This window comes from Cinclus cinclus, chromosome 20 (assembly GCF_963662255.1).
Source record: "Cinclus cinclus chromosome 20, bCinCin1.1, whole genome shotgun sequence".
In the NCBI taxonomy this organism is placed as follows: Eukaryota; Metazoa; Chordata; class Aves; order Passeriformes; family Cinclidae; genus Cinclus; species Cinclus cinclus.
Genome location: NC_085065.1, coordinates 9,633,935 through 9,646,786, shown reverse-complemented (window position 1 = coordinate 9,646,786; position 12,852 = coordinate 9,633,935). Strand labels below are relative to the sequence as shown.

Sequence of the window (12,852 nt, the reverse complement as noted above, 5' to 3'; positions counted from 1 at the left end):
CTGTATATAAACCTAAGATACACAAGAGTAGAGAAACTTTAGGATTAGGATTTCATTGTTTCATATTAAGAAAGAATAAGATTATTTTCATCTTAGAAAAGACCAGAGAGCCAACAGATGAAAAATTTCTGAAACCACTTTCTGATCTTGAAAATTCTAAGATGTTCTGAAAATTGACTTTGCCCTTTTGACTCAAGTTTAGAAATGTGGGGCAGTAGGACCTCCAGGACCACTTAGGAGCTACCTCCCATTTAAATCAGAATTTTAAGACTATCTGCCTGCTTCTATATTTCAACAGGAAGCTTTAAAATTTGGCCTCAAGCTCTCATTGATCTCAAACCATTTCCACAGTAGCATCACATCCTTCTTAGCACATCACTTTCACAGCCCAGATTTCTAATGGAAACGTGGCTCTTAGCCACACAAATCTCATGCAAATTCTGCCTTGCTCACTGGACCTCCTGGCACATGTTCTTAAATCATTTATTCAGTGTAAATCTACCATAAAATAGCTACACAAGATTATAAATAAATAAAAATAGATTCTAACATTCTCTTTGCTTATATTTGTAACTGAATGCTAAAAACTGTTTGTCATGAGAAGTTTCCTCGTGACCCATTCTGCCACATCTATATCAGTTGAAAAATTGACACCCAACCTTTGCCCAGAATGAATCTTATCCAACAAATGGGACCAAATTTGGAAAAGAAAGAATTGAGGATGGTGCTTTTTTTACCTTTTATATTTTATTGCATTGAGTTTTCTTATTATATTCTAAGTATAATCTATATGAACTTGTGCACTATATAGAGATTTAGGTATATTATGCCGAGGTGCAATGCAGTATTTTCTATACAACAAATTTTATTCAATCTATGTATTTTCTGGATCTCACCTCTCACTAATACTCACAAATCTATTATCTGCTCATTTAGCAGTGTGATCAAATCTGTCCTCAGTGATTTATACATGATACATCATTATTAATATTTAGAGATAAAAATATACTCCTGTAGGAAGTGGAGGCAGGATAAAAATCTGTCACTATTTTTCAGCTGGTTTTAACCTTTAGTTGTGAATTTTCTCTCTGGAATGGCATTATTTGTGGCCATCTCCAAATGAAACTCCCTTCTCACCAGGCATATTCAGAATAATCATGGCTGCTCCATAACTGTCCATGCTGAAATTGCCATGGGAACTCCCAACAGTCCCAGGTGCCTCCATGGACCCAGACTAGGAAATCTAACTGTAGCATCTACTCTTTGTTACATTCTTATTTTCTTCTTCCAGTACTTTTCTAGTAAAAAAAAAAAAAAGCAGAATATTGGTAAAATGAAACCTTATGGTATTTTTATTTCTACCTGGTTGTGATTTCAGCAGTAAGATGTCTTTGCCATTTAGGGCATCATTGCTTTTTTCATGAATTTGGGGGTAAGAAATGTGCAAATTCTAATACTTCTATTGTGGGAAATTATTTGAGTTTGGTCAAGCCCTTTTTACTTTTCCTGCTTAGTAAAGCACTTCTTGATACTTAAATATCACCTTAGAATAATAATAGAATACTTCTGATCTACAATTAGGCTGGTGAATTGTTCTATGATCTCTCCCCTTCTTTCCACATCACCAGCACTGGGAAATGTTATTAAAATTAAAGCAGCTGTTTTGGTCCATAAAAAGCATTTTTTTAATTAAGCAGAGAACAGAGCAGCCATAATCCTTGCCCATGGACACATTTAGTGAGCACGAGGTGTGTTGGTGATGGGAGCAGGCTCAGTCACTACACCCAGCTCTGGCAATGGCAGTGATCCAAGCACATTGTTGTGAAGGAATGGGATTCTGCCTGTAAAACCCTCATTTTAGAGCATCTCTGGGAAGACACAAAATGGTCCTTCTGGTGCACACTCTTCACATGTCAGATATGTTCTTTTGTTCTAATTATTTCCTTTAGTGTAGCCCTCTGGGTGGCTTTGACAGGAACAAAATCCTGCCCTTAATTTCTGAGAGCTCCAACTGCTGTCCCACCACAGGGACTGTCCCTGGATCCTGAGAGGGGACAAACATCCACACCCACATCCCTGGCTTTGAGTCCTGTTTGTGTGAGAGATTCCAGCTGCTTTGGCCATGGAATTGCTGATGGAGCTCCTTTTTGCAGCCCAGAATGTGAGGAAAGGGAACAGAGCTGAGGAGTGGGTGGATGTCGTGTCTGGGCACTGGAAGTGGTCAGTCAAGTCAGTGGTGACATTTTTGTGACCTCTCAGTGCTTCTAAATAGAAATATCATTATGAGTCTAAAGAAAATGTCTTCTAAAATGCTTTATCATTATTATGATCCTAAAGAAAATTTCTTCTGAAGTATCTTACCATTTCAAAGATAACAGGATGGAAGTGGAGCTTGGCCACAGGCTGTTTATAAATACCTGGAACCTCTCCAGTGACACAGGATCTGAGAGATATTTCTGCTCCTGAGCTCCTCCAGGATGCAGGACAGCAGTTTGTTTGACCAAACCTGTGTGATAATCCTTGTGCAGGGCCGAATTTCCAACCCAGAAGCCTCAGGCTGTGTGTCTGTGCACACAGAGCTAACGTGGATTTAACCATCAGGGCTCTCCTGTGGCAGCACAGCTGGTGTTAAACAGGACCTGAAACTGTCCCCAGAGATCAAGGCACAGCTAAAACTGATGAGTTATAGTGCTGTTACAGTCTAATGCTGACAAACCTCCTTCAGTTATTCATAATTTATTTTCTGAACATTGGTACAGATTGTTTCAGTGCAGGCCCTGCATTTCTTAGATCTTTACCACTCCTCTTAATTGTTTTTAAAGCCGTTTCTGTCTGCTTCTTTAGAAAGGAGAAGGCCAGAATGTTCTTAATCCAGCCTTTTTTTTCTGATATTCACAAAATTTAGGTGAAAAGGACATTATATTTCTTATTTCTTTAATCAATGGCCAGGACATCCTAGAGCCATCTTTATTCTTTATCCTGTGCTGGAGGCTGGGTAGAAATGTTGCAGATGTGTAGCCAGGGCCATAGCAGATACTCCAGGAACTGTCTCAGTGGGTTCTTAAGAGCCAGTGAGTTTTCTAATTAGATCTATTTTCATTCATAAAACCCACCCCGGACAAACAACCACAAAACCCCCAAGACAAACTGTAGAGGAACTTATGATTTTTGTTGATTTGTGAATTAAGTTCTCCAGGTCTCTATAAAGTGTTATAAGGGCTGGGAAGAAAACATTACTATTGCATCTTTGAAGGATGGTGATGTTTTTACACTGCAGTTACTTCACTTGTTTGGTTTTTTTTAATAAATAAAATACATGGTCTCTTCCATATCCATCTCTAACCAATATGCATTCTCACTTTGAAGCTTCAGGCAGGTCAGCAAAGGGGACATGGAGAAGAGAAATGACATTGCTGACACATCAAATTGCAAGCGACAAGATTAAATTTACTTTTCAGGAAACAGAAACTAAGCCACTCTGAAATCATGACCAGCCAAAATATCACTGGCACGTCAATCCACACTCATTATGCATATAGAGATATAAAAAGAAGAGCTGCTTTTTTTGGCCATGGCACTCATTCCTATTTTTAAATTGTGCGTATTTAATCATTAGAGAATAGTTTGCAGAATTCTAGAGATGCTGTTAGATGACTCCATCTGTTCTGTACTATAGTTTGGCAGGGGGAATTCCCATATGCAGTTGTCTGGAGGTTTCCCATCCACTCACCACGGCTCAAACTGGAGAACTTGAAATTTCTTAACTAGATGGAAGAAATCTCTGCTTTCTGTTTGCAACAGCTGCTGATTTCCTTAAGGCTTTTCTCAGTGGGGTCTGATTTGAGGTGAAGAATAAAAACAATCACGTTGATAGCAGGGATTTCCTGTTCCTTACGTGAAGGTGAAGTGTGTGTTGTGAAACAAGGCAAAAACCAAGATCCCAAGTCCCTTGCGTGCTGTGTCATTTAGGGGGGGAGAGCCCCGAGTGCTCCTGCCCAGCTGTGCACATCTGGGGGATTTGCCCCCAGGTGTTTCATGCATGGGGTGTGTGTTTGTGAGCTGAGGTCACACCAAGGAGCAGCACAGACCCTGCCTGTGCTCCCTGCCCTGCTTGGGGAATGAACACCCATTTCTTTGTCCTGGGTTTTGCTGTGCTTAACAGACGTGTCCATTTCTGTATTCCCGCTGCTGCTGTGTCTGTATTTGTTTATTTTTGCTACTAATTGTGGTTGCTGTGCTGTGCCAGCCTGTTACTAACCACGCAGTGTTTCTCCCTCTCCTGTCTCTTCCAGGACTGTCATGTAAATATCCACTTCTTCAAGGTAGTTTTCTCCTTGGTGTTCTCCTACACACGACCCCCTTTACCAACATCTGAAGTTTATTGAGTTTAATTCCATTCTCACCATCTTTTAAGGATGCACTTGTATTTTTTTCCGCTTCAAGTTTTTCTAATTGATTTAAAACAAATTTAACAATCGAAGTACAAATCTTCCATAATTTGTCATGAAGTGATCCCCAGATTAGAATTCTGCTACAAAGAAAAAAGTGATCAAACCTGAGCAGATGCAGTGTACCTTTCTTTTTGGAAGAATTAAATGAGTTTTTCCATGGAAAATGGAAAAAGGTGCATCTTTAATTTGAAAGACATTCATGTAATTTTTATGAACTTTCACAGATAAAATAATACTCATGGTCACTGTATAATTTAATAGATAAATTTAGATAATAGAGCATGCATGTTTTATAATTTAACTAAGTACATCTATCACTGGATGTTATTTGGAGTATGATATATTGTAAGAGACATTACCCATGTGCACAGATGCTCTGACACCTGAAATACCAATTCACCTGTTTATTTCTCATTTTGCTCCTTTCACTACTCCTCATATCACTGAATTACTGCCATAAAAGTTACATCTAGCATTGAGAACTTACATGTGTTTTGTTTATATTTGCATGCCTCTCTAACAAATTATCTTGCTTTATTAGGGCAAAGGCCACTGGCACAAACCACACTTTCAGTTTCATACATGGATTAAGTTACAGTTTAGATTAAAATTTGAAACTCCTGTGTTGTAAACTGCATTTAAGGACCTAAGATTATTAAAGCCATTATCATCTTCAAATAGTATTTTAGCAGCTGAAGTTGACCTGGAGTACTTTACATTATCATTCAAGACATAAAATGCTTAATTTAAAAAACAAAGTTATTTTTAAGAGTTGTTTATATTGTAAATGCATGATTTTAACAGATGTTCTAACACTAGACCAGAAAAATCAAATTAATCACTCTTCTTAACCTTGATTTTTTTACTTCAGAAAAGCCTGTACAGAAGAGAACTGCCTTTCCTCAGTCCTTTACACCTCTTTGTGTTCGAAAATAAAATCACATGGTGGTTTCACACTGGTGAAACTTGTTTTATGCTGGGAAGTTGGAAGTTTCTCTGCTTAAATGCATTTTTAAACCAGAGCAAAAGTCACCCTGGTAAAATGCATCTGGCATAGAGAGGAAGTTTTGTCACCTCATTGTAAATTCCAGGCCTTGGGGAACACTGATACAGACTGACAAAAGTCCTTGGTTAATTCGTGTTTCCACCATAGGAGTGCACCCATAAAAAGGACTGAAGGGTTTCCCACAGCTGCTGCTTCACAGGCAAAATTCATGTTTAGTCCTGGTGGATTATAAACATGAATTCCATCAGGGAAAGCTGGCACTCTGTTTCTATGGGGACACTCTGGAACTGAGGGTTTTTCATGGAAAAAATCGCTTCCTTGTTTATTATCTGTCTTTTCTCACTAGATCACCACAAATCCCCATTCCCCTGCTGCTGGCAGCGAGGCTGAGCCCTGAGCTCGGCTCAGGAGCATCCCTGGGGGTGATGATCCAGGAGATCCCTGTGCCAGGAGCATTCCCATGCTTTGGGAATGACCTGTGGGAATCACTTCATGTGGGGCTGCTGGGGAGGTTTCATGCCCAAGTTTACAGGCTTGGACCTGAAAGGAAGCAGCAGGAGCAAGTGAAGGAGGAAGGGCTGCATTCCTGAGGATAGCACAACAGTTCTGAGCTAGGAACCAGTAAACGTATAAAAATTAATTTATAATATCACAGCAGATGGGAGATGTTGGGAATACTTGTTTGTGAAATAATCAGACACTGGGAAGGGCCACACACCTATGCTGCTTTTGTCCCACTGCAAAGTGTGTTTTTAAATTGATTGTTTCTCAACATCATGCAGAAAACACCTTCATGTGTGTGTGTGTGTGTGTGTGGAAAGAGAGAGATAAATCATTTCAGAGCACATCAAGATTTGGATACAGAATCCCAAGGTTTTAAAATCAGTCCTGGTCTGCAGCTTTGCATGGCTGGCAGGGTTTGATTTCAGGGATTTGCTCTAAGATCAGAGAGAACTGAAGTCCTTAAAAATTCTTTTAGAACAGAATTTTAATTTTTTCCTCTTATTGAAATAAGGTTTATGCTTAAAAGCAAATTCCACACTCTAGGTTTTTTTAATTACTGAAAACTAGCAGTAATTTGCATAATGAAAGAAAAATTCTACTTCTGACACTCAGGGGTTCGCTGTTGTAGCATCCTGTTTGCTTTTGGGGATTTTTACTACCTCCACCACAGGATACTTCGGCAAGAATTCTTGAATATTATTCCTAGGCAGCCTCTTTAATTACATTTCATCTCGTTAGGCACTGCTCTGTTGCAGGGGAGAGAGTGTTTGGCAATAAAGGCAGGAAACAAAGTGGACTCAGGTGGCCACAGGATTATTAAACAGATTAAACATGTTGACAGTGCCAAATGGGGAACTGGAAACTTCTCCCTCTCTGGATTTTACAGCTCACACAGACAGACATTTTTGTGCAGGGCAATAGCCCCTGAAATTCCTGCCTGAGGACAGATCCATCCCTTTTCCAATGTCTTTCATTGTCATTTGACTTCACTGACTCCATTTTCTAGGGAATATGGTTACCTTCACCTTGTGCCTGGCACATTTGGGAATATTTTAGAAATCGTGTGTTCAGGTACTTCATGCAGTTCTAACTTCTATCCAGCAAGACAAAAAAAGCTTAAGAAAAATAATTGAATAGGGAATGTTGTTATAACCCCCACAAAAAATGTATCTTGAGGAGCTCCATGATATATTAAACTGTTGTCTTGTCCTTTCAGATTCCCTTTTTTTCTTTATCCTAAGCAAAGTTGAGGTTGAGAAAATAATTTCTCCTCAGAGTGAGAAACCACAAGAGGTCAGCAAAGAACAGGGAAAAGCTACCAGAACTGAGCTGGCTCCTGCAAATGGCCTGAAAAGAAGGAAATCATGCACATTGTTTGTGTGTATATACTTAGAAAATACGAACCCATTCATTTAAACAATAATTCAGTAAAATTCAGTAGAACATTTTTCACACGGCCCTTTATTCAAGTGTGATAACTGGCACTGATGAGAATTTCCCCTCTAATTAAAATATTTTATAATTGCAGGTGTAAAAGCAGGTACTGCTCTGCTCACCTCAGGATTCCTCGGCCCAACACTTTGGTGGCTTCAGGAGTGGGGTTCCCGTGTGCTTGGACATGCTTTCTACAAAAGGCATTTTTAATCCTTTTCATATATAGCACAACTACTTGTTGAAGGCAAATCCTTTGCATAAATTTACTATTAGTAATTAACAGGGTAAATATGAAACAATTTTAAGAGGAAGAGGAGAGGAAAATAAGGGAAAAGTAAACTAAAGATGTAAAATAGTTGGTATTTAAGTCCCCGGTAGAGTTTTATCACCTACCTCATTTATGTCATTATGAAACATTTGCCCTCATGCCTTTTTGCTAGCAATGGGAATTCTAGGAATTTTTTCCCAGCTCTTTTTTCAATAGCTATTTTAGCCATTGAAAGAAAAATGCATTTTCATTTTGATATATTGCATTTTTTACTAATTACGTTGTAGTTCACTATAGTGACACTGCCATCATGAAAATTTCTCTCAAGAGTGCTGATAAACAGCTTTTTGGTTATTTACAACTCTTCAGTGTTCCCTTGCTGCAGAGAGGTGTTGCTGCAGTGTAAATTCACCAAGGAATGGCTGAAATCCATGTGTGAACCTCATGAATCCTTGATGGGGTCCCTGGTACCTGGAACCTCCCTGGTTTCCAGCAAAACTCTGCTCATGAATTATAAACTGGCCTTAGGTTATGGCTGAAGATTAAACCTCAGTCTGGTGAAGCATTAGGTCTTGCTGGGGCTTAGAAATAGACTCTTCTTGTTTCAAATTCTCAGCATCCTGGCAATTAAGTTGTAGAAAGTAGGAAATTGATAGTCTATCATAGCATCTGTAATTACATGGAATTGGAAATGCAATAATGTAAAAAACAAGCTGCCACAATGACAGGGAACATTTCACTGAATGGGAGGGCTTTTCTTCCAGATTTTGACTTGAAATTTATTGGATTTATTTGCTTTATTAAAGGCTTGCTAATGGTTCCACACATTGATCAAGGTCCCCACTTTGTGAGTACATGACTGGAAATCTGAATGCGTCTTTCCTTGAGACTTGGATGAATCATTATTATTTCAGTTTTTCCATCCTCAGTATGAGTTTTGCTGGTTGTGTCAGTGACATCTTCTAAGGTTTGTCTGAGATCTGAGCTGCTCTCATGCTCCTTGTGCAGGGTCCAGGTAGTGACAGGCAGAGCTGAGCATTCCTTTCACACCCACAGCCCCCTGGGCTGGAAAGTGAAGCTGGAATTTTACTGTTCAGGCTGTTCCATCCTCGCTTCTCACCATCCATTTTGCCATTTTTGTAAGTGATACACGGCGTGTGACCTGCAATGGCTCTGGGTTAATTCAAGAATTAGGAGCAGAAACCTTGGCTCCAGGTGTGGCAGTGTGAGATGGCTGATTCCTTCACACAGGGACATCTGAGGAGCACGTGGGGGTCCAGCAAAGAACTGCTGAGAACTTCTTGCCACGTGAGGAGCAGGGATTTTGTTAGAATTTGTAGAGCGATTAAGTCGTGGCACGGAGACGTTCCTGCTCCGTAAATCTCAATTCTTGGTACCTGAGGGAGGTTGTGGCAGCAGCTGTGGCTGCTGCTGGATCCCTGAAAGTGTCCAAGGCTAGGCTGGATGGGATTTGGAGCACCCTGCTCTGGTGGAAGGTGTCCTGCCGTGTCCGTGGCAGGGAGTGGAACGAGATGATCCTTTAGGTGCATTCCAGCCCAGCTGTTGAGTGATTCCATGGCTCACGGACAAGCCCAGTGCAGTCTCTCCTTGGGCTGCTGAGCCTCGCGCAGTGGGAGCTGCGGGGTCTGGCACGGAGCAGATGTTCCATCACACATTCACTGCTGGCAGCAACTGCACGGCCAGAGCAGGGGGTGGTGGTGGTGGAAGCTGTAAAGATGAGGAGGGACTGCTGGTATCCATGATGAGGAGAGGGGAGAATCCAGAAGACTCAGCTGCTGGGAGCAGAGCTCTGGATTTACCTCCCTGTCAGGTGTTGGTGGGGCCAATAAATAAAGGATGGACTGTGGCTCTCCACACAGCACTCTGCTCATGTGTTGGGAATTCAGCATCGCTGTTACATATTTTTCCATTTAGCACTTTTTCCTTTTGAAAATGTGGTGCCAGGGATGATCCTGCTAGCATCTGGGAACTCACTGGGAGTGAGTTTCCCTGACAACCAAGGAGCACATCCTGTAGTGAGCTGCACACAAAGCTTTGTGTTTGCTTGGATATCTGAGCATGGCAGAGGGTGTGGGTTTCTCCCTCCTGGAGGAGAGGGAGAGGGAGAGAGGGGTGGCTTGGGGGACAGGAGGGGATGGCTGCAAGTTTGGGCAGGTTTGGATCCTGGTGTTTGTTTCCCATGTGGGAACAAAGCCAATCTCACCCAGCTGAGTGTTGCAAACAGCACTGGAAGAGAGCAATACAAGGTGTTAAAGCACTGACACCTTGGAAAGAGACTCATTGCCCTAAAGATACTGGGAGTACGAATGGAAAATTTGGTTTTTGGTTTTTTTTTAATCCTCACAATTTTTATTTATTATTGGCTAATGTGGAAAATTGCCTATTCAGTCTTTTTACTCTGTAATTCCTAAGATTCCCTACTACAGATATACACGGAGGGCTGAGGAATCAACATTCAGATTTATTGTTTTGTCCTATTTGATTTTCTTCACAGGGAAAAATCAGAAAGTTTTGAGAATGATTGCAATTGCCATAAAGAATAAGAACTACTATTCCCTAAATCACTTCTGTTTCATCTTTGCATCACACTTCTCATTAGGTTTTGGAAAACTTTTTTCATATTTAATTAAAAGTACAGTTGTTACTCTTAGATTAAAAAGAAATCCAAAGCATTCTTGCTGTGAAACCTGCGATATCTTTACCAAAAAGCACCTACCAAATTCCCAGAGTCTCTCCAGTGTAGCACACTGTAATTTCTTAACATTCCATGGAGAAGTGAGTTTGGGCTGAATATATAAGATATGTCTCACCTGTGGTTTCAGGGTAAAAGAGCTGGCCGAGATAAGGTGCGTCCAAAGCAGAGGAAGTAAGATGATGTGCATGTCTTGTTTTCTTTTTAGATTAACTTTCCTGCTACCAGTGCAGACTAATTTATCTTTAACATTCTGTTTCCCTGGTTGGTTTGCTGCAAGCTGGCTTCATTGTAACAATACTGTGGTTTTATCCAAGATAATAAGCCAAGGAGTTGGAATGTGGATTGCAAATTAATCCAGGGCCTGGAATGCTGTCTTCAACTTCAGCAAGTTTTAATATCCATAAAAAATAAAGGAGGGTTCAAATAGGATTCTGCGATTTTCAGTTTTAGTCATAGTAGGAAAGGCAAAATATCAATCTTCTCCAATAAGCTTTTAGGAATAATTTGAGTTTATGTCCCTTCTGTAGCTGCAAAATTGGTTTTGCTCTGGCAGTCTGGAAGAGGATATTGGCTGCATGGCATTTTCTGTCTGCTCCAGCCAAGGTGTTTCAAATATAAAACTCATGATAGAGCTCAGTGAAATGTCTTGAAATTCCCACTCTATTACCACTAGGACCTTAAGCCAAAAAGCAGTAACAGGAATTCACATGTCAAATGTGAAAAAGGGTTTTTTGCATGCTTCTGAAAGGATGGTGGCTGAACAAGGTGATGGGGAAATAAGGACCTTGATAAGGTTATGATAATTGAATGAGTTCCTGCCAGTTTGGGGCTATGTGCTTCTTTTAAGTCAGTCTGGTTGTTCCCCAGCATTCCCTGGCTGCCCTGTCCCTGGTTTTTCCAGCTGGTTTGCAGCAGGGTTCTCTCTTTACCCCTCCCTGGCAGCTCAGCCGGGGGATAACCAGGATTGTCACCTTCCCAGGACACAGGTCACTCCCAGCTCAGCACATCAAAAAACTCCTGCCCTGTTCACCTCTTGCCTGGGTCAGGCAGCTCAGAGCCCATCTGAGCACACAGGAGGAACCCTGTGTTCTCCTCAAAAATCTGCCATCTGCAAAAAGAGGTTCTCAAACTGAGAGTGACGTCGAATTTATAAAAAAGCTGAAAAATGGGAGTGAGAGGAGCTGCTGTCTGCTGCTCATTGAATCTAAGTGCTCAGAGGATGCAGAGAGGCCTTGGCTGGGTTCTCAAATACTATTTTAAGATCCTGCCTTCAGATCCTGACAATTCCGGCCCATGTTGACTCTGAGTGAGTGCAGTGCCTCCAGCTCTGGAGCCAGCAGCAGGCACAGGAGTGTGCTGGGGAACCTGCCATGCTTTTTATGGGAAAAGTGCTGGAAACCCCAGAGACTGGGATTGCAATGCTGTAGAGTGCACTCCCCACCTAGCTGGTAGGTTTGTACCTGAAAAACAAACGGCCTTGGAACAAAATTTGAGTTTTTGGTTCAAGTTTTACACATTTCTTGAACAAGCTGACAACAACCTGCCAGGTGGGTTTAAAGTGTAAGAAATAAAGCTGGTGCTTTCCATTCAGGATTCAGGGCCTGATTTGGATTTCCATTACTCAGTGAAAAGGAGGATATTGAAATTGCTTTGTGCATCAGAAAAGTAAGATTTTTATCTGAGATCCCATTTGTGGAACATCACAAAGGCATGGCCAGCAAAGCTGCTCCCTTGAGCCACATCTTTATCTCGTACAAATAACGGATATTGGGATTTGGGTTTTTTTTTCCCTTGTTTTGCTCATGGCTCAATCTTGTGTGGCCTCAAAAGGAGCTTTGTGCTGCCAAGGAGCTCCAGCACAGATTTGTCCCAGCAGCCAGATCTGCCCTAGGAACATCCCTTGTAGGCTCAGGGTTTTAAGCTGACACCCAGGACTTGCTCTCCCTAAATGTTTGCACAGCACCTGATCTTGATCAGCATCTCCAAGTGCTGCTTTCATGCAAACAAGTAATAACATTGCTGTGGAGGAAATTCCCCATTCTAAGATGTGTTACAAGTTTTTTAAGGGATCTAAACTTGCAAAATTCATATCCCTGTGGCAGAGCATAAGATTTTCTGCACTTATAAAGTTGCAGGAAGAATCATCCAAGCTGAATATGGTTTTCAGGTAACAGGAGGTTATTTTGTCAGATGATATCTGACATTACTGCAAGAGTAGATGGAGTCTGTGAATTGAGTGCCTCTCAGTTTTATGGTTTTAAAACCAGCTCCTCTGGGAAAGGAAAAGTTTATAGCTCCCAGTTTCCAGTGCCAAAGGTGTATTCCAGGCATGGCTTTTAAAGGGATGTATTGTGTGACTTTGGATAAACCTCCATTTCTATAATTTTCTTAATCTGTTAAAGGGGGATAAATATACAAATATTGTCCTTTTGTGAAACAGAGAGAAGAGTAGTTATCCTGACTTGTCAAACAC

General features: G+C 41.0%; 1 protein-coding gene across 2 annotated transcripts in view; it reads left to right on the top strand.

Annotated features, from left to right (window-relative positions):
* Window positions 1-12,852, top strand: part of PRKCA (protein kinase C alpha) — a 139,295-nt gene that overhangs the window by 106,711 nt on the left and 19,732 nt on the right. Inside the window, exon 9 of one of the 2 annotated variants that reach the window (XM_062506123.1) lies at window positions 4,293-4,322. The exons of the other annotated variant lie outside the window; for it this stretch is intronic. Within the exon in view, the coding sequence (XP_062362107.1) occupies window positions 4,293-4,322 (30 nt within the window). The remainder of the gene's footprint in view (window positions 1-4,292; window positions 4,323-12,852) is intronic. 2 annotated transcript variants of the gene reach the window in all.